This window comes from Myxine glutinosa, chromosome 6 (assembly GCF_964187855.1).
Source record: "Myxine glutinosa chromosome 6, kmMyxGlut1.1, whole genome shotgun sequence".
Classification (NCBI taxonomy): Eukaryota; Metazoa; Chordata; class Myxini; order Myxiniformes; family Myxinidae; genus Myxine; species Myxine glutinosa.
Window position 1 is genome coordinate 183967112 of NC_136266.1, and position 26710 is coordinate 183993821.

The 26710-nt window shown below is 48.4% G+C and overlaps 1 protein-coding gene across 4 annotated transcripts in view; it reads right to left on the bottom strand.

Annotated features, from left to right (window-relative positions):
- The window catches only part of LOC137429021 (ubiquitin carboxyl-terminal hydrolase 5), a 119846-nt gene that overhangs the window by 55123 nt on the left and 38013 nt on the right, over window positions 1-26710 (bottom strand). For all 4 annotated transcript variants that reach the window (XM_068119013.2, XM_068119015.2, XM_068119014.2 and 1 more), the window contains exons 3-4: window positions 15641-15707; window positions 15381-15514 (exon numbers count right to left, since the gene is read on the bottom strand). In XM_068119013.2, coding sequence (XP_067975114.2) covers window positions 15381-15514; window positions 15641-15707 — 201 coding nt within the window. The remainder of the gene's footprint in view (window positions 1-15380; window positions 15515-15640; window positions 15708-26710) is intronic.

Here is a 26710-nt window from a genome sequence, read left to right on the forward strand (position 1 = left end):
AGTTAAAAATTTCGATCGCAGTTAAAAATTTCGATCGCAGTTAAAAATTTCCAAAAATTCCCTAATTTGTTTTGTGTTGCCAGACATTTTCGACCAAAAAGAGCATTTTTTTTTATTTTTCCCGAAAAAGGGCGAAATTTTTTTTCTCCGAAAATAGCAAAATAATTTTTTTGCGCGCAAAAAAGCCGTTTTATGTGAAAAAATAATTTTTATTTTTTCGCATAAAAATCCGATGTGCACTGATGATATTGCCTACAAAATGCACCTCAGTATTTAAAAAAAAAAAAAAAAAAAAATTAAGGGGTTACCATGGTTACAGTGGGGGGTCAAAGATCAACCTATGGCAAAAATATATAATTTTCTCACACTTTCTAATAGATAGGCAAAATGCCATATAAAACTAAATTTACTGGTTCTAATTGCTTTTATTTATCAATCCTCACATAGAAGAGCAGTTTTTAGTGAGGGAAGATTGATGTAATACCCCTCTGTGGGCAATTAGTGAAGGGTGAAAATTAACCTTTTCTTCAGAAATACATAGAAATTGTGAAAAAAACCTCTGTTTTGTATTTACCAGTACATGGAATTGTTAAGTGTGATGTTATAGCATACAGTATGCATTGGAAAATGTCTCCAAACCACCATGGTCAAGATTCCTAGTATTGTTTGAGACTTTATTCTGTTTGCCAACATCCTACAGATAACATAGTTTGAACCGGGGCTCCGACTACCGACACATCTTCATCATCATCCTGCGAATTGGTGCATGATCCCCTACAAGTGCAAGCACTAATGCAGGTCTTTTGTCCTGCACGGAAACAGCCGCATCTTTTTCCACAACCAGATGTGCAAAAGCAGCTCACAAGCTCCTCGCAAGCTTTTGGAAGAGGGCTCAGGGTCATCAAATTGGGAACGAGGTTTCCACTACTATCATTCTTCCATCCACTGGTTGTTGGATCAGGCAGATCTTGCACTGGGCTTCGTGACTCCTTCCAGACAAGGCATTGGTAGTTTGCTCGACGAATATGCATTTGCAGTGCATCCTTGGAGGGGGGAAGAGCATCAAGCGAACGCTTTCCTTGAAGGAACATTTCTCAGCGAACTTGATCAATTGCCGTAAGAGGGGTGGTTTTTAGGTACAGTTTGCACACAAACTTCTCAGCGTCTTGGATCAATTGGTCACTGATGTTTTTAGACCCCATCTTCTGGAGGCATGCTGACTCTTCAGTGAACACTTTCAACGCAGTCTTCTTCCCTATACCGGCGAACTGGCTGACTGTGTCACAACCTGTTAGTGCATGGAATGCAATAATTGTCTGAATTTGGTCTTCTGGTAGTGAGATCTGATGGATGGGGATGAAGGGACGTTTGGATTTCAATCCTGAACTGAACCACACCTCTGGAGATAGGTGATCTCGCAGGCCCAGTGCCACAACCAGGACATCTGTGTCTCGGCATTGAAGGACACATCTCTGGTAGCCCTGTAGTGTCGCATCCTTGGCATGCAGGATGATCCTGGTGTCCGCCTCTTCATGGTTTGCGTTCATGGAGTTGGTGCTCCTGCCGGTAGAAATCCATACCCTCATCAAATCCTCAAACCCACCGGCAACAACTAATTCATATGTTGGCTGTAGCTCCTTCTCCGCCATCTCTATGAGAGATCCGGAAAGAAATGCTGCCAAGTCAGCGTTGTTGGCAGAGAGGCTGAGGAATGAGTTGAAGTTGGAGGGGAGCTTCACGTCCTTTGAACTGATGACACGTCTGATTGGGCGGGTTTGCCAGCTCTTTTTTCCCTTGTGCCAGACTTGATTGGAGACCTCCTGATACCGATCGAACACAACATCAACCCTGGAGTACATGGGACCAAAGCGGTTTAAGACACTGGTACAGAATACATTGCTCAGATCTCCAAAAGTCTCTGATTTCTCAGGCTTGCCAATTGCTTGTATCAGTGCAGGGCCGTCAATGATCAAGCAGATTTTTGCTGTACTCTTGGGAAGGTTTTTTGACACTTCTATGTCCTTGGTCAGCATTTCTTGAAGCTGGGACTTGTCGGTAGAATGGAGTTTCCCATTGGTGTCTGCTAGTGCACGTGGGACTGATGAAAGCTCATGCCTCAGGATGTTATTCAGGTATACATCTCTCCCTCCCTGTGCTGCCACAAACAGTCTTTGGATTAGATTCCTGTCAGCTTTGATCTCTTTCTGTTTGCCAGCTCCACTTGGTTGAATGCTTACTTTGAACATCCTGCTTATTGATGGTGTTTTGTTCCGAGATAATGTAGCATGAAAGTCTGTTGACTTCTCAATAAGGCGAGTGGAGACAAATGTTTCAACTAGGGATGCTCCTGTTTCACCAGCCTTGAGGACTTCTTCTTTGATGGAGTCTCAAACAATACTAGGAATCTTGACCATGGTGGTTTGGAGACATTTTCCAATGCATACTGTATTACTGTATGCTATAACATCACACTTAACAATTCCATGTACCGGTAAATACAAAACAGAGGTTTTTTTTCACAATTTCTATGTATTTTTGAAGAAAAGGTTAATTTTCACCTTTCACTAATTGCCCACAGAGGGGTATTACATCAATCTTCCCCACTAAAAACTGCTCTTCTATGTGAGGATTGATAAATAAAAGCAATTAGAACCAGTACATTTAGTTTTATATGGCATTTTGCCTATCTATTAGAAAGTGTGAGAAAATTATATATTTTTGCCATAGGTTGACCTTTGACCCCCACTGTAACCATGGTAACCCCTTAATTATATATATATTTTAAAATACTGAGATGCATTTTGTAGGCAATATCATCAGCAACAAAATGATGTATAAAAACCCCATGTCGTGTAAAATGGCTGGGCAAATAAAGGGGATATTGTTACAAACATCTCTTCTCTTTTTCAACACTTCAGAAATACTGATTTAGCAAAAAAGGGGTTAAAATGACCCTTTTCGGGAAAATCTCAGCTTGCATCCACCCTTTCCCAATGCACCACCCCATGCCCTAACTCTTCCCACTGGATGCCTGTCTCTAACATGAAATGATTTTCAAATCAATTTCGAAGCCACTTTTTCACTTTCGTTTCCTCTACTATCTAGAGTTCTACACTTCTGTGTGAAGAGCCGTTTCCTGGCATCATTCACTTCCATGCTCTCACTGGTTCTATCGTACATCAGCACCACAAATCGCTCTAGCAGTAACATTGAGCCTTCACTGACCTCACTTGGCATGCCTAGGAGTTCATTGAAAGCATCATTCACCTCTGGGCATCCCCAATTTAGTTGGAAATGACACCTATAATGTTTTTCTACACTATATGGTTCCAAAATTAAAAGTTTGAACATTAGACTCGGTGGACTGGCGGCCATTTTGGATTTGACCTCTCACGGTTCTCAGAGGTCAAATCTGACTTCCCTCCACATCTGAAAATAAACCTTATGGTACGCACTAACTATGTTAAAAATTTCATGCTTTTCTCATTAAATGCACAATTTTTGTGTTTATCTGCTGCACTAGAAATAGCTGTATGTTGAAATATGTTGAAAAAGTCAAAACTTTACATGGGGTGTACTTACTTTTTCACATGACTGTAGATATAATTATATATTGTTGCGGTTTTGAGAACCCTTCACTCGTAAATTTTTGTAAATGTTCCCTTATAAATAATCCCCTGTAAATACTCCCATTGTTGGTGTAAAGGTCAAAGGTCGCACCCGAGTTAGGCCATATTGCAACACGTAGGACACCATAGGAACCTTCTGTAGTTATTTCATTAGTATGTGTTTCAGGTAAGGATCTGTTTCCAATAGTTGAATCTGCGTTGTATTAATCAAATAACCTAGGCCCCTTCAATTATCCCCAATCTCTCTCTCTCTCTCCAAAGTGCCAGTAGCCATATTGCCGTCGTCGCTGCCTTTTGGTTTGTTCCTGCCCGCCGCCATAAGCCACGTGGCAGAGTGGGAGAAAAAGGGAGGAGCGGCCAGGAACATAGGCGTGGCCCCATCAACGCGTCACGAGGGGAGGTACCGATGAACCCTCACGACCAATCCGGGCCGAGGCGTGTTCACCGGTAGGCGGAGCAAAGCGGACGCGGCTTGATACGCGAGGCTTGTGATAAAAGCGCGAGCGCGAAGCCCTTTCACGCAGATGCGGTGGAGAGAGCAGATGATCAAGAGAGGAGAGAAGATCGGCAGATGATCGGCAAACTTGAGCAAACAGCGCAGAGGCGGCGAATGATAAGAACCTTGCGTGGAGGATCGCTTGGGACGATCGTGTGATACGAACTGCCGTGGTTTTCAGGGCGTTCGGCACGCTATACGTACAGAGATCCCCCCGGCCCTCGCATTTGTAAGGTCCGGTCGCGCGCCAATGACACCCGCTGCCTGCCATTCTTCGCGGCGGACCCGGAGCCTGGAATCATCTGCTTGGACCCTTCTCTTCCTTCCCACCACCACCACCCCATTCGTGTACGTGTGTTTGTATTGTCATGGGCGTGTTATATAAGAGTGTATAAGGTTGCCCTATGTCCTTTTATTTCCTCCTCCTTGTATATTCCCTTCTTTCGTTTCCTCTTGTAGTATAGTACATAAACCATATTTGTTCTTCCTTCACCCTTCTTATTCTTTGGTTCATCTCATCCGATCGCTTGCGTCCTGTCCCCAATTGAGTACCTGTGGCATGATTTGGCCAACCGCTTTAAATCGGGTTTAGTCTTTTTGTTAACGGCTCGGATCGTGGATTGCTAAACCGCTTGGCAATTACCATCACATCCGCGGTTCGAGCAGGGACTCATCTCCCTGCTTTGCGGAGAGATTGGTGAAGGTATTTGGGAAACCTTTGACCAATCACCCTGGCCAATCTCATCCCGCAAAGGAGCGGGATAGTTCCAGGACCGGAGACGGCCAGCTTAACAAGACAAGGGGATTAGCCCCCCCTTGCTAACGGGAGTGCCGTACTCTGAGATCCGCAACAATTGGTGTCAGGAGTGGGATTGGACCGTAACCAAATTTCTAATCCATCTGAAAAATTTGGTCGAAATTACGAGTGGCCGAAATATATTATTTAAAAACAAAATTATATCGTACCATGGATAGTCAAGGCGGTCGGATGCCGGTGGGGGAGATAGAAGAGGGGGTAGAGTCGACCCAGGACCCCAGGGAGGAGATGGGGGAGACAGAGGAGGAGGTTGAAGAAGGTGCGGTAGCGGGGGTTGCAGGCGCACAAGAGGGCGGCGCCTCGCACGTGGTCGCGACAGCACAAAATGGCAGCGCCGCAGAGGCCGAGCCCGCGGTGGCAGCTGGGGCCGCTGTGCAAATCAGATTTGACCTCAGATTATTCCTGACCCAACTGGATGCAAAAATGGATAGAATGGGTGAGCAAGTGGGAAGCCAAATTGGGAAGTTAGACAGCAAATTTGGGGGATTAGAAAACCAAATTGGGGGATTGAGAGACGGGTTGAGTAATTTGGAAGATAGAATGCCAAATTGGGGGGGTAGAATAATAATAATAATAATAATAATTCATTTATTTTGTATAGCGCTTTTCCAGAAGCCCAAAGGCGCTTTGACAGAGTGGAAAACATAATGCATAACAATACATGAAAACAACAATTGCAAAAAGACAAGAATCAAGAAAACAAACAGCAGCGATATACGGCATATATATAAGACAAGAATCAAAAAGACAAGACAAGAATCAATAGGGAAATATTTAAAGCAAAAGGAGGGAGAAGGAGAAGAGATAGTCAGGGGTTAAATGCTGTGGGTTGAATGTTGAATGCAGCGTTGAACAGGTGGGTCTTTAGTGATGTTTTGAATGTGGTGAGTGAGGAGGAGTCTCTGATGGTGTGAGGTAGTGAGTTCCAGAGGGTGGGAGCAGCGATGGAGAAGGCCCTGTCCCCCCAGGATCTGAATTTGGTCCGGATGGAGGGGGTCAGGAGGTTGGTACCAGCAGAGCGGAGGTTGCGGGTGGGAGTGTGTCTGGAGAGGAGGTCAGCCAGGTAGGATGGGGCCAGGTTATGGAGGGCTTTGTATGTCAAGAGGAGGATTTTGTACTGGATTCTCTGGGGGATGGGGAGCCAGTGAAGCTTGTAAAGGACGGGGGTGATGTGGTCACGGGTCCGGGAATGAGTGAGTAGACGGGCAGCGGAGTTCTGAATGTATTGGAGTTTATTGGTGATTTTTGAGGGTGAACCATAGAGGAGGCTATTGCAGTAGTCCAGACGGGAGGTGATGAAGGCGTGGATGAGGGTTTCTGCAGCCGTGGAGGAGAGGGATGAGCGGAGACGGGCAATGTTTTTCAGGTGAAAGAAGGCTGACTTTGTGATCTGTTTAGTGTATTTGTCGAAGGAAAGGGTTTGGTCAAAGATGACGCCAAGATTCCGGATGTGAGGGGAGGTGGATACTGGGATACCGTCGATGTTGAGGGCAAAGTTATGGGTGGATTTTGTGAGCGTTTTTGGGCCAATGATGATTATTTCAGATTTATCACAGTTAAGCTTGAGGAAGTTGATTTGAAGCCAGGATTTTATTTCAGTGATGCAGTTTGTCAGGATAGAGTGGGTGTCGGTGGAGACGGACTTGGTGGAGATGAAAAGCTGGATGTCATCGGCGAAGCAGTGGAATTGGAGACCATGACGGCGGATTAAGTGACCGAGCGGGGACAGGTAAAGGATGAAGAGGAGGGGGCCAAGAACTGAACCTTGGGGGACACCTTGGGGGAGGGGAGCAGTGGGGGATTTGCAGTTATTGATGGAGATGAACTGGCATCTGTCAGAGAGGTATGATTTAATCCAAGAGAGGGCAGTGCCGGTGACGTTAAAGGTGGATTCAAGTCGGGTGAGGAGGATAGTGTGATCGATGGTGTCAAAGGCAGCGCTGAGGTCGAGGAGGACGAGAATGTTGAGGTTGCCAGCGTCAGAGGAGAGGAGAAGGTCGTTGGTGATTTTGAGGAGAGCAGTTTCAGTACTGTGGTTGGAGCGGAATCCGGATTGGAATGTTTCATACAAGTTATTGGCAGAGAGATGATGTTTGAGTTGAGTGGCTACAGCGCGTTCCAAAACTTTTGACAGAAAGGGTAGGTTGGAGATGGGTCTGAAGTTGTTTAGGGTGTCAGGGTTTAGACCAGGTTTTTTTAGAATGGGGGTAACAGCAGCAATTTTGAGGGAAGGTGGGACGATGCCTGTAGACAGGGAGGAGTTTATTGTTGCAATGATAAGTGGAGAGAGAGCAGGGAGGGAGGCTTTGACAAAGCTGGAGGGGATGGGGTCAAGAGTGCAGGTGGCAGTTTTCATTCCTATGAGGAGTTCAGAGAGGTCAGTAGGAGAGATTGGGGAGAACCGAGACAGGGGATGGCAGGACAAGGGGGGGCAGGTGGTTGGAGGGGGAGCGGGTGCGGCGGTGGTCAAGCTGTTGTAGATGTTGTCAATTTTGCGTTGGAAGAAAGAGAGGAAGGAGATGCAGTTGTCTACTGTGAATGACTGGGTGGTGGTGTTCAGGGGGCGGAGGAGTTTGTTTATTGTCGAGAAGAGTGCTTTTGGGTTTCCGGAGCCAGAGTGGATAATTTGAGAGTAGTAGGCAGAGCGGGCGCGGGAGAGGGCATCATTGTAGTGTTGTATGTGGTCCTTGTAGGCTTGGGAGTGAACTGTGAGACCCGTTTTATTGCGGAGTCTTTCAAGTTGGCGAGCACGAGTTTTCATCAGGTGGAGTTCAGGGGTAAACCAGGGAGCAGAATGGGTGAAAGAAACTGTTTTGGTTTTTACAGGCGCAAGCTGGTCAAGGCAGGAGGAGAGAGTGTGGTTGTAGTAGTCAGTGAGGTCGGAAGGGGTGTGGAGGTCAATGAAGGGAGAAGTGGACATTTTTTCAGAGAGGGTGGATGAGAATGAGGTAGGTGAAAGAGCGTTTAGCTTACGGAAGTTGATTGTGCGATAATGCCTTGGTGTTGGGGCGGGGATGTTGATGGTCAGAGTGATGGCTAAGTGGTCAGAGAGGGTGAGGTCGGAGCCATAGAGATGGTGCAAATTTAATCCAGTGGAGCAGACAAGGTCCAAAATGTGACCACGGATATGGGTAGGAAAGTCGACATGTTGAGTGAGGTTAAAGCAGGTGAGTAAATCAGTGAAGTCAGTGGTTATTGTGGAGTCAGTGGAGTCCATGTGGATATTGAAATCACCAAGGAGGAGGATTGAGGGGGAGAGGGAACATAGCTGGGTCAGAAAGTAGGAGAAGTCAGACAGGAATGATGGGTGTGGTTTGGGAGGGCGGTAGACGACAGCCATGACTGACTGCGTGTGACCAGAGAGTTTTAAAGCCAGGTGTTCAAATGATGGAGCAGATGAGATGGAGATGAGGTTGGTCTTGATGTCTTGACGGTGGATAACGGCAATTCCACCACCTCGGCCCTCCGAGCGTGGTTTATTGACGTAGGAATATCCATTGGGTGTGGTGAGGTTGAGTGTGTAGTAGTCCAGAGGTTGTTGCCAGGTTTCGGTGAGACAGAGAAAGTCCAGTTTGTTATCCAGGATGTATTCGTTCAGGATGAGGCATTTATTGTTGAGGGACCGGGTGTTGAACAGGGTGAGCTTGATGTTGTTTTGAACAGCAGGGATGAATTCAGGTGATTTAGCCAGGGTTCGTAGGCAAGAGGTGCGATCGTGTGGGTTGCTGTGACCAGGTGCGCTGGGACGAAGAGTGAGAGTGCGCTGAGCCGACCAGAGGACGGGGATGGAGTGACCTGATTGCAAATAAACAAACTTGCGACCGGAGCCACGGTGAATGTACCTGGGTCGTCGGAGGAGTCCATTTGATTTGATGGCAGAGATGCATGATGGGGTGGAGCGGGTATTGAGCAGAAGAAGCCTTGCGGCGGAGTACTTCAGAGCCATGCCAGGCAGGAGCGAAGGGACGAGTACGAGGCCAAGGTCGAGGAGGCAAAGCGGCAAACGACTGCAGCCGCTAATCAAGACCACAGCGGCAAACAAGGCCACAAGGCCACCGGCAAACAAGGCCACGGCCACAATCAACGGGAGCGGGCCTTTCGAATTCCGTATTCCGTACCATCAAAAGCAGATTCCGTTATCCAGCCGGAGAACACGCGGCACGTGCGGGTGTGAAAAGGCAGGACAGGTGTGAGATGTCAGGTCAGAAAGGTAGAAGCAGACCCTGTACATCCATCCAGTCGGAGAAGCGGCGAATATGCAACGCCAGCGTCCTCTCGCAACCCATAGAAGGCAAATAGAAGGCAAATTGGGAGGATTAGGGGGCGAATTGGAGGACGTGAATGGCCAAGCCAAATAAATTAATGAGGGGTTGGCGAGGAACAAAGCCACGTATGAGGCAAAATAATTGGAGAGGGAGGTTAACCGCAGGTCGAGCGGGAGAAGCGCATTTGTACACGACGAGGTAGCGCGGCTTGAGGAGCGCGGGAAAAGCGACGGTGAGCAAAGCGAAGTTACGTGGACGGGTATGGAGATCGCGACCCGGGGTATGGGAAAGCCGGCGACCGCAGAAGTAGAAAAGGAAATTTTATTAGAGGCAGCAGTCGTCGAGGGAAAAGACATTGAAATTAAAGAAAAAAGAAATCTAACCGAACAAATAGTAGTGGAAATTGGAATTGGAGAGACCGCAGATGTAGAAAAGCACTCGCGGAAGGCAGAAATGGAATATGCTCAAAGTCTGTATCCACATCATGATGCCGTACTTGCTAATCTTTATAAAGATTTGCAGGTGCGTGTGGAGCGAAGAAGAAGAATCCCGAAGGTGAGTCGGGCTGTGTATGGGGCGAAAAGATTTTTCGGAAAGGTGTTTGGCACGAGAGGATTGATCGCGCATTTGGGATCGAGACGGCACCCGGGTGCTCGTAAAAGGTCCGTGGTGCGCGTTATGAATGGAAATGGCGCGCGTGTGAGGAAAAAGTGTGCGTCGAAGCGCGAGTGTATTACCGAGTGCGAACGCACGTCGGAGTGTATGTGTGATGAATGCGATACAGAGTGTATGTGTGAGGGTGATTGCGATACAGAGGGCGAGTTGGTTGTGGTGGGTGTGCGAGAACGCACACCTGAGTTGGTTGTGGCGCGTGTGCGGGACGGCACATCGGAGCGCGTGAGTGGGTATGTGCAGGAGTGCACACCCGTGGTGAGAGTTACGGAGGACGTAACAGGGGAAGAAAGGTGTGTGATGATAGAGTGTGCGAGGAGAATGGATGCGCAAGAATGTGCGCGAGTAGAATGCATGGGATGTACGAGAGGCGTTGGAGCGCCGGGTTTGGTGAATGTAAAAAGGAACGCGTGGTGTGAGCATGTACGGTGACCATCGACGTTAACCGGGGCAGTGTTTAGGCCGACGTATAGCCGACGCGAGCCCTCGGTCCGTGCCGGGCGGTGTGTGCTGCGGGAACCGGCGGGGGTCGTAATCACGGCGGTTTCAAAAGAACCGCCGTGCGCGATCCGCGCCGGGCTCCGCCCTGCACGGTCGAGTCCGCGCCGGGCTCCGCCCTGCACGGTCGAGTCCGCGCTTTGCCAGGAAAAGCGGGCGGCCCGGTTCGAGGGAAGGTAGGAGGGGCCGGTGCGGCGCCCCCTTGTGGTGGCGGTGTTCCACCCGGGCAAGGCTGGGCCATTGCGCTTGGGAGCGAAAGGCCCCGCACCGGGATGGTGCTTGGAGCCTTGGCCCGAGCAAACCTCCTCCCCTGAACCGAATGCCGGACAGACCCAACCTGCAGTAGACCAAACCACCCGTATGCATTGCGCGGCTTTGCGAAGCCGATCTTTGAAAATGCATGGACGTACCGAGAGGCTCTGAGGGAAGTGGACTGATGGCGATAGTGATAGTGTGATTGGGAATTGATGGCAAATGGTATATGGTGTAGAGGGATGGTAGATTTACCATCCCTCTACACCATAGTTTTATGGGGTATGGCTGTACAAACTAGCCCGGGAGGGTTAGGTTATAATGTTAGGGTTTAGAAATGACAGTAGGTAACTGTAGATTTAAGTAGCGACATCATACAGGTAGGAGGGGACATAGAGTAGGGTAGTTGGATTATAATGACGTGGGAGCGCTTAGTATAAGGGAAGACAGGGAGCGCGAGTTTCAGAAGGGAGTAGTTAGATCAGATGATGCAGTGTGTGTGCAGGAAGTGATTGAGCAGGGTATTGTGAAAGGTGTGATTGTGCGTTGTATTGAATGAATGCACCTGGAGGGAAGGAGGGTGCAAGTGCCACCAGGTGTGCAGGTGCCACCAGGTGTGCAGGTGACACCAGGTGTGCAGGTGACACCAGGTGCGTGGGCACATGTGTGCAAATGGAATACATGGAGTATGGAATACATGGTCTGGAGTGAATGGAGCATGGAGTGAATGGAGTATGGAATAGATGGTATGGAGTATGGAATGGATGGTGTGGAGTGAGTAGTGTGGAATACGTGGAGTGGAGTGGTTGGTGCGAAAGGAGTGGATGGGGAAGATGGACCCCTTCAGGAATACCCGGGGAGGGTAGTTTATAAGTAGGTAAATTGTGGTTGGATATTGGCATCTGTGGTGCGAGTAGTAGCACATAAGTGTTGAGGGGTGCATTAGTGGAACGGAATTGGCTGGGCGTGTGGCCGGTTAGTGAGTGTGATTGAATGGGCACTCCGCCACTGTTAGTCTGTCGGCCAGGTGAGGCCGCAGGTAGGCTCTGGGAGCCAGTAGAGTTGTTCAATGGGGCCCGAGGATCTGGAGGACGGACCCGGGTAGCCCGACGCCAGAGAGGGCGGTAGGGGGTGAGAGCGCCAGAGGGCCTTCCCCAGGTAGGTTAGGGTAGGAGCAGGTAAGCTCGGGAGACAACTGCAGTGGCGGAGGTGTGCAGGTGAGAGGACCTGCTGGGAGCGCCACACGACCCAGCCCGGAAATTGTACGAGGGCACAGGGAGTAGAATCGGGGGAGTGAGACCCCAAATTGGTGAGCACCACAGTTTGGTCAATGGGAGTTCGGTTCTTAGAACTACATAGTGTAAGATGGCCAATGGTTTGGCAGGGAAAGACCCCGGGTAGAGTAAGTGTGTTAAAGTCATTTAGAAGATAGTTAGGATTGTAAGTCTCTTCGCACCATCCGCATCCACTCACCAGGGTGACAGGACTCCACACCACCGTTTTTTTTGCAGATGTCTGGTATGTAAGACGCATCATGACGTGGGGGTGACATTGTGCTTGTTATTCCATCTCTTCCTCCTTAGGAGGGATTGGTGATAAATTGATTGATGGCAAATTTGGTTGGAGGGATTGTGGACGAATTTGGAATTAGGGGAGATATGGGGAAGACAGGACGTTAGCGACGGATTTGTAAATTGTGTAAATATGGGGTAAGGGCAAGGGTAGATTAGGTGACGGGGGGGGGGGGGGGCGTACGGTAGGGACGAGCTTTCTCCGCTCGCTCTCCTGCGCACCTCACCTCTGCATTACCTTGTGTTGATGTGTACCCTTGCGCCCTTGCACCCCGCTAACTCTGCTTGTCTTCCTTCCCCACTCATGGACCGTGGTCTTTGTGTGCTGAGGGGAAAGTGTGCGGGCATGATCAAAGTGCCCGCACCCTCACTGCTGCCTGCCTGGACCGGTACCACACTTATGGACCACACGTTGTTGTGGCCGAGCACCACCATATGGACCACAGGTCTGTGGCCGAGCACATTTATGGACCCCACGTTTTGGGGCCTGGCATCGCTGCTGGGAATCTTGCTTGCGGACCACGGTCACGGTGGCACATAAGCCATGCAGGTGGACCGCCTTAGTTGGCCCCTGCTGGCCATAATTAAAGAAATGGACGCGTTTTGTGCCTTCTTTTTATTACCAACTAGGCAGCAAGCAAGAAGTCGCCCAGAAACATCGGCAGAGAAGAGAAGATGTCATCGGCTGAGCATCGTTGCTTATTATTTGAAATGTGATGACTGTGCACTGGATGGTGCTGACTGTGCATTTTGGTGCTTTGGTGCTTTTGGTGTTTATTGGTGCTGGTGGTATCAGTGCAGTGCAGTGTATGCCTTTCCTCTTTTCAAACCATCTTCATTTGTTTCCCAAAAGACAGGTCCTGGGTTCGCGTTTGTAAATACCAAATAGTGTCTTTGTAAATAATGCTCCCCACCGTCAATGTTTAGCTTGCGAATTAATTCCGTGATTCGGTTATCCTGTGGGCATGAATCTGTTAGATAGAATGCAATGCAGCAGGCGGGACATACTTAGTTGTTTTAAAAATGTCGCACTCAGGGTGAAGTTAATAGTAGAGGGTTACCACACCTGAGTGTCACACTAAGTTAAAGTTCTTTCGGGCCGGGACGGCCCTGGAGGTAATGAGGGTGCCGTGTTGCGGTTTTGAGAACCCTTCACAAGTAAATTTTTGTAAATGTTCCCTAATAAATATTCCCCTGTAAATACTCCCATTGTTGGTGTAAAGGTCAAAGGTCGCACCCTAGTTAGGCCATATTGTAACACGTAGGACACCATAGGAACCTTGAACTGTAGTTATTTCATTAGTATGTGTTTCAGGTAAGGATCTGTTTCCAATAGTTGAATCTGCGTTGTATTAATCAAATAACCTAGGCCCCTTCAATTATCCCCAATCTCTCTCTCTCTCTCCAAAGTGCCAGTAGCCGTATTGCCGTCGTCACTGCCTTTTGGTTTGTTCCTGCCCGCCGCCATAAGCCACATGGCAGAGTGGGAGAAAAAGGGAGGAGCGGCCAGGAACATAGGCGTGGCCCCATCAACGCGTCACGAGGGGAGGTACCGATGAACCCTCATGACCAATCCGGGCCGAGGCGTGTTCACCGGTAGGCGGAGCAAAGTGGACGCGGCTTGATACGCGAGGCTTGTGATAAAAGCGCGAGCGCGAAGCCCTTTCACGCAGATGCGGGGGAGAGAGCAGATGATCAAGAGAGGAGAGAAGATCGGCAGATGATCGGCAAACTTGAGCGAACAGCGCAGAGGCGGCGAATGATAAGAACCTTGCGTGGAGGATTGCTTGGGACGATCGTGTGATACGAACTGCCGTGGTTTTGAGAGCGTTCGGCATGCTATACGTACGGAGATCCCTCCGCCCCTCGCATTTGTAAGGTCCGGTCGCGCGCCAACGACACCAGCTGCCTGCCATTCTTCGCGGCGGACCCAGAGCCTGGAACCATCTGCTTGGAACCTTCTCTTCCTTCCCACCACCACCACCCCATTTGTGTAAGTGTGTTTGTATTGTCATGGGCATGTTATATAAGAGTGTATAAGGTTGCCCTATGTCCTTTTATTTCCTCCTTCTTGTATATTCCCTTCTTTCGTTTCCTCTTGTAGTATAGTAAATAAACCATATTTGTTCTTCCTTCACCCTTCTTATTCCTTGGTTCCTCTCATCCGATCGCTGGCGTCCTGTCCCCAATTGAGTACCTGTGGCACGATTTGGCCAACCGCTTTAAATCGGGTTTAGTCCTTTTGTTAACGGCTCGGATCGTGGATTGCTAAACCGCTCGGCAATTACCATCACATCCGCAGTTCGAGCAGGGACTCATCTCCCTGCTTTGCGGAGAGATTGGTGAAGGTATTTGGGAAACCTTTGACCAATCACCCTGGCCAATCTCATCCCGCAAAGGAGCGGGATAGTTCCAGGACCGGAGACGGCCAGCTTAACAAGACAAGGGGATTAACCCCCCCTTGCTAACGGGAGTGCCGTACTCTGAGATCCGCAACAATATATTACAATGACAACTGTCACTGGCTCTTTGACTATATAATGATGTTTTACTCATAACTTCCGAATGAAGTTTGTATTTTCCGTTACCAACATGGATTTTTTGTTTTGTTTTCATGGTGTCAAATCTCTGTTTTGAGGAGTGTGAACTTTATCAATCTGTATCTTTGTATTTGTTTTTCCTTGAGAAAACTACTGAGAGTTAAAGTTAATGTTAGGTTCAAAAGAAAATTGTGAATAATGTATAATGGATTGCCATTTTAGCTTACACTTGCAAATACCACTGACTGGACACTACTGATGCTGGGGTCACAGACTGCAGCATCGTAAAAAAAAAAAATCCCGTTTAAATGCTTCCATTTCCCCACCCCCATGCATTATTTTTCTTATTCCTGTTCAATAAAAAAAAAATCACGCACACATTCACCGTCAAATAATATACGGAACACCAAAAATAAAATCCGTTTCCGTGGCCCATTGAAGCACTAAAAAAAATAATTAAATGTGACTCCCTGAGTAAGGATAGCAAGCCCCCCTCCTCCCCCCCACCACTCCCTTCGGGTATTCCTTATAGATTGAAATTTGTCAGTTTGCAATTGGAAAAGCCATATCTGTTTCGCCAAGTTGGGCAAAATAAAAATTAACAAAATTACCACAAGAACATAATTGTGACTCGACTCACTCTGGGTCCAGTCGGAGAAGCGAGGCTCTCGGCTTGCTCCAAACTAAGTCTTGCCTGTTCTGGAAAGATTACCACAGCTACTTCCTCATCATATTCAACGACCGTGCTGTCCACATCAAACCCACCCTCCATACCTGAGGAAAAAGTATAGCAATCAGTGGCCATCATTTCTCATGAAATGCCACGACCTCACACATATGCTTCCAGCATCATTACCTGTTACCTGCACAAAGACAAAAATACGTGTTCACCGTGCTCACCAATTGCCAGGCGTGTGGGTTTCTTCCGAGGAGGGTCTCCTTCTTTTTCTGCCCCATCAACTAGTTCCTGCATAAAACACAGATGGGAAATCAAGTACCAGGGTACAAAGGAGATCAAAAACAATATTTGCCTTTGAAAGCCTTTGCTTACATCAGCACTAAGCAAAGCCTGGTTTTGGCTTAACAGTTAAGGTGCCTGGCTTAAGATCCAGCAGTGCCGTTGAGCACCAAGCATGTCGACCCAGCCTGTCATCCTTCTGAGGTTGGCAAAAAGTGTTTCCTGTTTGAATGATTTTCAATTTGTTTGACTGCCAGACAGTGCAACGTCGACCACTAACATATGCCTCCACCCACATTATTACATCATTATAGATACTTGAAACAAGTTTGATTTAAATCCCTTCAGCTGTTCTCAAGTATCACTTTTTTACCACGCATGACCACTGACCTTTGATGTGGAAATCTAATCAGTTAACTTTTCATCATAGTATATACTTATACCAAGTTTGGTAATAATCCCATCACTGGTTCACAAGTTAGTTCAGTAACAGAACTGTTTCCTAATGGTACCTGGACCTCTGACCATTGACCTCTTGACCCCATAATCGAATCCGTTCATCTTTAAAAATAATAATAAAAATAATAATAATAATAATAATAAAGGAGTCTTATATAGCCCCATCAAGCAGAGTAAACGACCCTCATGGCGCTTTACATTATCATGCGAATGCACACACACCGCACACACATACACAAACATACACACACAGACACACCTTCACTCTTGTCCTATTTCTCTCCCTCCTCATTCACAACCCACAGATGTGTACTCCCCCCCCCCCCCTCCCCTGCACACGTACACAGACATACTCTCGATCTCTGTCCCACCTCAAACCAAAGGGAAAACAGGACTTATACTTTGAAAGACTTGTGAAACAGATAGGTTTTGAGGGAGGTTTTAAAGGCAGGAAGAGAGTCAACATGTCGAACAGAGGAAGGCAAGTCATTCCAGAGCAGAGGTGCAGCAAAGGAAAAGGATTTCTCGCCAAATGACTTGGTGCTGGTGCACGGCGGCTCTAAGGTCATAGAGTCGTCGGTCATCTAAGGTCATCTTTGCATCATTATACATACTTGTACCACATTTGACTTAGATCCATGAGAGAAACTGCAGAAAACTTTAAAAAAGGAAGACGACTCCTTTCTAGCGAGATCGGAGGACACGATGATGATCATTTTGGTGCATCACATTCCACATCAGAAAGCTCCAGGACAAACGCACGAAAAAACATGCGACACACAGACACACATAATCATTGATCATCACGATGATGTAATGGAGGTCTTGGAATCATCCTTGCTCCAGTGTAAACCAGAGCATTCACTGCCTCTGGATACTGTTCCACTCATTTAAATTTGCTTGATGGATGCTGGACTCATTTATCGGATCGTGAGAGCACTTAATTTATCTGCCCGTTTTCATGTCTACCTATTGTTATGAATTTGGGTAGAGGAATATCAAGAGCCAGATAGATCTGTATAGGTAGGTATCCGACTGTCGCAATAGGGAATCTACCTGTAATAAGTTCTATGTTTAGTCCGGTTTGTCGGGATAAGCTGTATTGATGTCCCTGCCACGAGGGAGCAGGGCATGCTAAATAGTGCAGGGATTATGGATAAGATTCCTTTGTTCGTCGTTTCCCCCGTCGCCAAACATTTGTCCCTTATGGCAACGCATACTCATATAAACACTTAGATAGGCCCTTTAGTGCAACATTAAATAATTCCCCTTCCCTTACAATGACCTTGGAAGAAGGCAGGCAGGAAGCCAGATCGGTGCACCGCTGGATGGCCGCCGCCAGCCGCACCACCAGCTGGCCTAGCAACATCGTGTGAGACGAGATGTAACCACGCCACAGGGAACGTGTGATTGGTTGGCGCGGAAGGCGCAAGACGGTTGAGGAGACGGCGGGAAGCTACAAGGCTCTGGTTGGTGGCGCGCCAAAGCTGACGTCACATGCCAAGTGACAAAAGGACTCACTGGTGGGATTCTGGACGCTTCGCTCTGGGTATTGAGTCGTGCCGGTCTTTCACTCTTCGCTCTCCGTTCCTGGCTCTCGTTGTGTCTCGTTGTTGGAGATCGGCCTCGTGTTGGAGATCGGCCTCACGGGGAGATCGCTAGCCCAGTTGCTTTTTGTGCTGGAGCGAGGCGTGCCGTGGAGCGAATGGACCTCGTGGGTGGTCGAAAGGAGCCTGGAGTGGGGCGGGTCGCTCGGGCCTGGCAGAGCTCGTGGGCGAGGCTGACTGAGGGAGCCGCGTTGGACGAAGGACACATTTCGGACAGATAAGCTTGCACCCACGAACCATTACACGACAAGACATTTCTTTTCGTAATCCATTTTCCTTTGTGGCATGTTCGAAGTCTGCGTGTGGGATCCCAATTTAGGATCATTATTTATTTCATCGTCGCGTTTCATTATATCGGGTTCCGTTGAATAAATCCTTATTCTTGTACATTTTACCCCGGATTCCCGTTTGAGTTTGTTCCCTCTTCAGATAAACGCTTCCGCTTCTTCTTCTTCCTTCTTTCTCCCATGCTGTGATAGCAAAGTCCGTATTTGGTTGTCGCCTCAATTAAAGCCATTTGGTCATTCGCGAGCCCTGGTATTAACCGGAGGGTATTCACACGACACTATTTTTTGCCCCTGGATTTTCCTTCTTTGTCATCCATCTGCCTTCTTATAATAAGCTGTTATTCTGTAAGAACACATCTGGTGTGGTGACCGGTTATTGCAGATTTAGAACCATTTCGGTGAGAAACCATTTTGGCGCGGCTTTTATGGCAAATCCACAGAGGAGGTGAAATTGGTAATGCTCTCTAAAAAGAGACAGGTGGAATTAACCCTTGGAGTACGGATGACTTCCAGTGCCGCAACCCACGAAAAGGTTTTGTGTACAGATGACGTTACTACACGTCATCGACTATACTGTTGCGGTTTTGAGTCTGTCAAGTGAGTTTAATAAAGGTTAAAGTCTGTCCCCCATAGTTAGTCACACAAGCAACCTGTAGCCTCGCAATAGTATAGTTATGTCTTAGTATTTGTGAGCTTAGTTCCTTTCCAGTGTTATTTCTGCGTTGAGTAGGAGCCAGGAGAATAGGCCCTACTTGCGACCGATTTCCCAGCCACCCTAGCCTCGATCCAGTTTGTTAAGCATTGGTTGATCATTGGGCGAGTTAACACGAGGCAGGCCTAGGAAGGTCGGGGCGGAGTCGAGGCGGAGCGGCGGAAGCGCTGACGGTAAGCACGAGCCGCCAATCAGAGCTCGAGGGTGGTGGCGGCGGCGTTGCGTCAGAGGGCGTGGTGAGAAGAGTCGGGTGAGTTCCAGAAGGTTCAGGGGGCGTAGCTATAAAACCGGCTGCACGAAAGCCCTCGAGAGGACTCGCGTTGTAAAGGACTTGCTGCGAGAGAGAAAGACAAAGGACTCGCAGAGGAACGCAGGGCTTACAGCAGAGGACTTGCGGCGAAAGGATTGGCGAAAGTACCTGATGAGCGTGAACGGTGAAAGCTGATGAACTTGACGCACTTGCACAAGAACGCGTGCGCTAACCAGCTCGGAGTGTATAGAAGAAGAGGAGTTGGCCGCTACATATACGCGGGCGCAGCCAGACGCGCTTAGAACGAATACAGCACATTTCAGACGCGCGAGTGAGCACGGCTGAGTAACCGCCAGCCGCGCTAAAGTCCGCCCTCTACCGTTCCGCCCCATCATCTGCTTGTACAAGAGACGCGCTACGAGTCCCTGTCTTCGCCTGCCACCATCTTCACCGGACGTGCCGAGGACCGTGGAGAGCTGGACGGGGACCATCTCTGGACGACCGCCTCGACGCGTGGGGAACACCTGCCCATCTGCAATTTTCTGTGTGAGTGTGAGACGGGCCCGTTGTCCCAGGGATAAGTTAAGACTCCTTAAGGATTGCTCTGTGTCTCTTCGTCCTTGAACTGTATATACGTGTGGGAATAATTAAACCCATTTGTTCTTCCTTTCTTCCTGATTCGACCGTTTGTGGTTTCTCCATTTGACTAAGCGTGGCACGAATAAGATTGCTCCAATCGGGTTCCACCAAGTAAGACTGTGCGGACCACGTGTACGCAATCCGCTCGGCGTACTCGAACCACACGTGGTTCGTGCGAGGCTTGTTTCCTTGCTCCCAGGGCAGCGCGGGGAATTAGGTACGAGCGAGCAGTAGTCCTGAAACCCTACCGCGCGTGTGTCCGGGAGGGACGTAATAAGTCTCGGTTCCGCCAGGCCCAGTAAAGACAAGGGGATTAATCCCCCCTTGGTAAGGGGAAGAAGGCTGGCGTAGAGAACCGTAACAATACCTATAAATAGATCGTCAGTACGTGGTTGCATTCCCGTACCAAAATGCCAAATTAATCCCGTTTTATCAAATTTATCGAGGTTCGAGAATTGGTTCACGAGTTATCAAACAGAGTGACCACTAGATTCGTCATGGGTGTGTGTCTGTCTGTCTGTCTGTCTGTCTGCAGCACAACTACCCAATGATATCATCCGATCTTGATCAAACTTAGGTGGGGGTTGATATCATGATCTAGTTGTGTCCTGCCTGGAGTGGGCATATTGCGCCCATTGTGGGCGGAGCCACACCCGAAAAAAGATGTCTTTTTAGGGGGTAATCGAGTTCAAGCTACATCTTCTCCGAGGGGTTTGGTGGAATCTGACAGGGGTTTCGGTATTTGGTTAGGCCAATATCATGTGTCTAGCCCCACAGAGCTCGATTTTTCATTTTCGCCCCAAGGTCAAGGTCACAAGGTCACGAAATTTAGAAAAGTCGATTTTTGATGGTTTTATTACATTGTTCACTTCCTGATAGGGTGAAATGTCGTACATGATCTTATATTATCACATACATCATGAAATAGAAGTTTTCCAACAAATTTCAGAATCTTCGACCTTTGACCTTTGAAGGTCACAAAGGTCAAATTTTCAAAGTTGTCGGAATCCAATGGAATTTTCGGTATTGTGTAGCTAACTAAACTCATAACCGATTATACATTAATTTCTATCTCATTTCAAGGTCAGTAACCTTCGTTTTGACATTTTAAGGTCACAAAGGTCAAATTTTCAAAGTTGTCCGAATCGAACCAAATTTTCCGTATTGTGTAGCTAACTAGTCTCAACAGATAATACCGCTCGCTCGTGAACCATCGTCTTCTCCTGACTTTTTTTTTTTAATTTGTTTAGGTTGCTGGGGATCCCAGGATTATCAAAAAAAAAATCCTGTACTCAAAGGGTTAAGTTATCTCATAAAATATCTCAGCCCACCTCATAAAAACTACCATGTGAGTAACTCCCATAATCGTGGTCATAATGCGTTGGCATTGCACCATGAGGATGATATGGGTTAAGAAACAAATCAGCTCATCAGAAAAGCACCTAAATTCCCAAAAATTGCGGCATGCTTTTCTGATGATGAAAATACGAAACCTCTGTATGGGTCGTTACAAAAATACGGAGCATGCTATACGGCAGGAGTTTCACCCATGTTGATCCCCTCAGCTGCTCTTACGTTATCGCGGTAAAGGACACCTCACGTGTGCAGGGTAACAACTTGTAGGTGAGAATGTAGCTTGAGACCTGTTTTATTTAAGTGAGATTACAAATATATATATATATATATATATATATATATATATATATATATATATATATATATATATATATATATATATATATATATATATATATATATATATATATATATATATATATATATATATACATATATACATATATACATATATATATATATACACATATATATTGTTACAGACGCGGTTTTAGATGTTATATTGACCGAGCGGTGGTGTATTACCGCGTCCGAACAGTTACTCCCCGATTAGAACCCGATTCCACCCGACGTTGACCAGATCGCCCCACAGATATTCAATCGGGAAACCTCTAAAGCGACCGAAAGAGAAGGAAAAGAGAAAAAGACAGAGTACGGAGGAAGAACAGATTTATTATACACACACAAGCAAAAAGAAAGAGTGACCAAAATTATTTACAGCAATGGATGGAAGAAGCAGTCACACAGTGCATTGTTAGCTTAAACTATTCAATTTACTTAATCCCAAGACAACGAGTAGGACAGGACGTTCACACTTACACAGGGGATATTGCAGGCAGGTAGGGCTTGAGGTGGATTGCTGGAGAGGGAGGCAAAGTCGGAGGCAGCAGCTCTCAATTCCTCGCGGTTTTGGTGGGAAAACCCTCCGTCGCGTATCCGCTGCTGTAGACGTCACGCGCTGGCTCGGGCACACCTGCTCCTCTCCTCCTGGTGGAGCCGTCTCCCTCCTTTCAGCGCGTCTCTCCAAAGCTGGTTTCCTCTCCGAGTACCTCTCCTCTTTGGCTTGGAGCGTTTCGCATCTCACCGCTCTTCTTGGTGCCGCCTCTTCGCTCCTCTCCCAGGTCATCTCCCAAGTCATCTCATAAAGCAGTCCCTTACAGTCGCTTTTATAACTCGTGGCGGAATCAAGCCGCCGGCTGCGAGGGCACGCCTACCGGTTCGCTCACCGCGGTGCTGATTGGCCTTGCGACCCTCTGGCTCACTCCTCCCCTCGATGACGAGGTGGAGACACGCCTTTCTTCTCCGAGATTAGCACATGGGCAATGGCGGCTTGCGGGATTGAACACAACTCCCACCCTTTTTGAAAGGAACTTTGGAGAGCGGAGATGTTTGGGGAAATTGGAAGGGCCTACGCTTATTTTGTTTGATACAATGCAAAGTCAATCTAGTGGGAAACACATATTTAGCCTACATGGAATAAGGAAATACACTATTTAAAAGATATACCGTGACCTGCGTGTAAGTTTCATGGAATTAACTAGGAGGACGGCTGCGACCATTATTTACATTACGAGGATGTTACACATAACAAAACCATACTTTTGTAACGTTCACACTAACGTTTTCACATTCGTTACACTTCCTCCAAAATTGTTACTGCACCATTGTTATTGTTACACTTCTCAAAAAACCGTTACTTCTCAAAATCGTTACACTGCACCCTCCTTTCTTCAGGCGCGTTCTCGGGCCTACTAAACTTTAACTTAGTGTGACACGTAGGTGTAATTCCCTCTACAATTAACCTGACCCTGAGTGTGACAATCTTAAAACACAAATAAGTATGTCCCCCTATTGCATTGCACCCTGTCTAACAGACTCAAGCCCACAGCTAACCGAATTACGGAATTATTCTCAAACTATACATTTACGGTGGGGAGCATTATTTACAATGACGTGATTTCTTATTTACAACGCAACCCAGGACCTGTGTTTTTTTTTTGTTTCTTTTTAGGGAACAAGAAAAAGAAATTCCTGTTGGGAGGGAGGAGACAGCACGCATTGCATCGATGCACCAGTACCAATACCACCAAAGCACCCAAAAGCACCAAAAGCACCACAAAGCACCAAAAGCACCACTCGGTGCGCAGTCACCATGGTTCTTAATAAACACAACAAAACAACTGGTGGTGGTCTTCACTTTCTCTGCTGGGCCGATGTTCTTCCCGAAGTCTTCTGGCTTCATGCGGCCTATTTGGACATAATAAAAAGCACAACTTGTGTTCGTTTTTATTTAGGGCCTCAGGGGCCAACTAAGGGTGGTCCACCTGTTTGGCATAGGTGCCACCTTACCGAGGTCCGCAAGCAAGATTCCCTGGCCACTATGGCCGGTCTCCAACAGAGGTGCCCTGCCCCAGAACCTGGGGTCCATCAAGTGGTACTTGGCCGCAGAACAGCGGTCCATAAAGTGGTACATCAACGCAATGCATGCTGGTTCTGGGAATCTCGGGCGCACAATGGCCACCTCACGCACGCTCCCCTCGGCACCCAATGGCGCACAGGTCATGTGGGAGACAAAAGAAAGACAATTGAGCGAGGGGTAAGGTCACAAGGGTACACGTCAATAAGGCAATGCAAGGCGAAATGCGTACGGAGGGCGAAGTGAGAAAGCTCGTCCCTACCGTACGTCACCCCCCTGTCACCTACCCTACCCTTGCCCTTACCCCATATGTACAAAATCTACACATTACCAATTCGTCACTACTGTCACGTCTTCCCCATATTTCCCCTATACCAAATTCGTCACCACAATCCCTCTAACCAAAATTTGCCATCACCCAATTCGTCATCAATCCTCATAAGGAGGCAGAGATGGAACATCAAAGCACAATGTCACACCCACGTCATGATGCGTCTCACAATCCAAACATTTGCATCATAAAAAATAATCAAAACATGGCATGGTGTGGAGTACCTGTCACCTCAGGTGAGTGGATGCAGATGGTGCGAGGAGATCCTTCATCCTAACTATCCTCTAAATGACTTTAACACACTTTACACTACCCGGGGTCTCTCCCTGCCAATCCATTGGCCAACTTACACTATGGGTTCTAAAAACCAATTCCCATTGACCAAACTGTGGTGCTTCTCAATTTGGGGTCTCACTCCCCCGATTCATCTCCCGGTGCTCTCGCATAATTTCTGGGCTGCGACGTGTAGCTCTCCCAGCCGGTCTACCCACCTGCACACCTCCACCACTGTAGTTGCCACCCGAGCTTACCTAGCTCCTCACCCTAACCTAACTACCTGGGGAAGGCCCTCTGGCGCTCTCCCCACTCGGTGCCCTCTCTGGCACTGGGCTACCCGGGTCCGTCCTCCGGATCCTCGGGCCCTACTGACACTAACGGCTCCCAGAGCCCACCTGCGGCCTCACCTGGCCGACATCCTCACAGTGGTGGAGTGCCCAACCAACTACACACACTAACAGGCTACACGCCCAGCCATTTCCACAACACTAATGCACCCATCCACAACACCATTCTGCAACCGCACCACAAATGCCAATATCCAACCACAATTTACCTATACCCTCTACCTAACACTTACACTACCCGCCCCGGGTACTCGTGAAAGGGGTCCACTCTTCCCCCATCCACACCTTCGCACCATGCACACCACTCCGTACCACTTACTCCAACTCTCTCCACACCACTCATTCTCTGCTCCATATATTCCACACACCTGTACTTGCACACCTGTGCTCTCACACCTGGTGCCACCTGCACCCTTCTCTCCCCAAGCGCATTCGCGCTGATCCACAACACTCACTACTCATCCACTGCTCCACACACCTGTCCAGTTCTCACACAGCATCATCTCATCTAACTACTCCCCTCTGAAACTTGCGCTTCCCAGTCGTCCCTTTAAACTATTGCGCTCCCACGTCATTATCATCCATACTAATCTACCTGCGTCCCCACTACAGGTATCAGTCACTAACTAACCTTAACGTTACCTAATGTCATCTTCTAGGTCCCTACACACAATATAACCTAACCCACCCGGGCTAGTTTTCACTGCCATACACCCCATAAACTATTGCGCTTTTGCCCCACCTGTGAGGGATGGTGGATTTGCCATCCCACCACATCGGGGGTCTCTCACTATAAATTTTGCTCGTCCAAATTCCAACCAATTCAAAAATTTGCCATTTACTGCCGATTCTATTCACTTTTCTAAATTTCGTATCAAATCACTATCATCATTCGTCTACTTATTACATCCTCTCGGTGCGCCAATTCACGTCTACAGCCCGGCTTCGTACAGCCGAGCAATGAACGCGGGTCGTTTTGTACCAGCTGCTGGATACGTCCCGCATTCGTGGCAGGGACGGGGGCTTACCCGGGCCGAGATCCCACGCACCACCTCGGCGTGGAGCCATCCAATGTCCCGATCTCGACCTGCCGGCACGTCTCAATAGAAAGTGGTCGCCATGACGACCCTTCCTATCGAGCTGCCCGCTCCGCCTAGTGGAGCCCGGACGCGGCCGTTCCAAGCGAGGCACAGCGTGGATCGCGTACGGCGGTTCTTTCGAAACCGCCATGGTTCGGATCCCCGCTGGTCCTCGCGGCACGCGAAGCTGCCCGACGCGCACCGAGGGCCCGATCCGGCTATAAGTCGCTCTAACCGCTAAACCGGTTACCGTCGATGCTTCACCTGGACGCTTACATGCATACGCTACCCCTTTCTTGCTCATACATGCAGCCGTTTCCATGCTCCTCGTCGTACCTCTTCTTACACACCTCGGTACACTCATTCCGCTCACCGACTTGGTCACACACCTGACCACCGAACACCTTGGCACACATTCGTCGCTCGCACACCTCACCAACACACCTCTTCGCGCCCCTTTCTCGGTCACCTCCTTTGTGACAATCACAGGTGTGCTCTCACCCGCACACCCAACCACGTGCCTCACTACCAATTCCAGCGTGCATTCCCACTCACGCTCTACCATTCCAGGTGTGCATCCTTCCATTCCAGGTGTACATCCTCGCTCACCTGCCACAACCAACTCACGCTCCGTGTCACTCTCACTACTCTCACCTCCACTCTCGGTCGCGCACTCACCCTTACTCTCGACAGCGCACTCTTTCCTCATGCACCTGTCCGTTACACACCTTTCTCGCGCACACTCTTCCGCACATTTTCCCGTTACACCCTCTGTAACACTCACCACAGGCATGCATTCTCCCTTACTCTTGACAGCATGCGCTTTCCCCATGCACCCGTCCGTTACACACCTTTCTCGCGCATCCTCTTGCGCACACTTTTTCGTTACTTCCTCCGTAACACTCCCCACACCGCGCTTCCCTGTGCTCCCTCGCACACGCGCTTCGACCGACTCACTCTTGACGGCACACTCACTCCTCGGCGTGCACTTTTTCCTCACACACCCATGGTCGGACATTCTCGCACACCTCCTTTTTCGCACACCAGACCTGTCGCACACTTCACCAACGGCCTTTCACGAACACCCGGATCCAAAGCAACCCCCAAGCCGACTGAAGCTTTCCTCACATCATATACATTGCCACTCACCTCCGTACCTCGTCTCCGCACCTCCTTTGCCACCTGCAAACTCTTTATTCGGTTAGTGAGCATCACATCATGAGTTGAGCACCGACCTTGCACCAATTCCATTA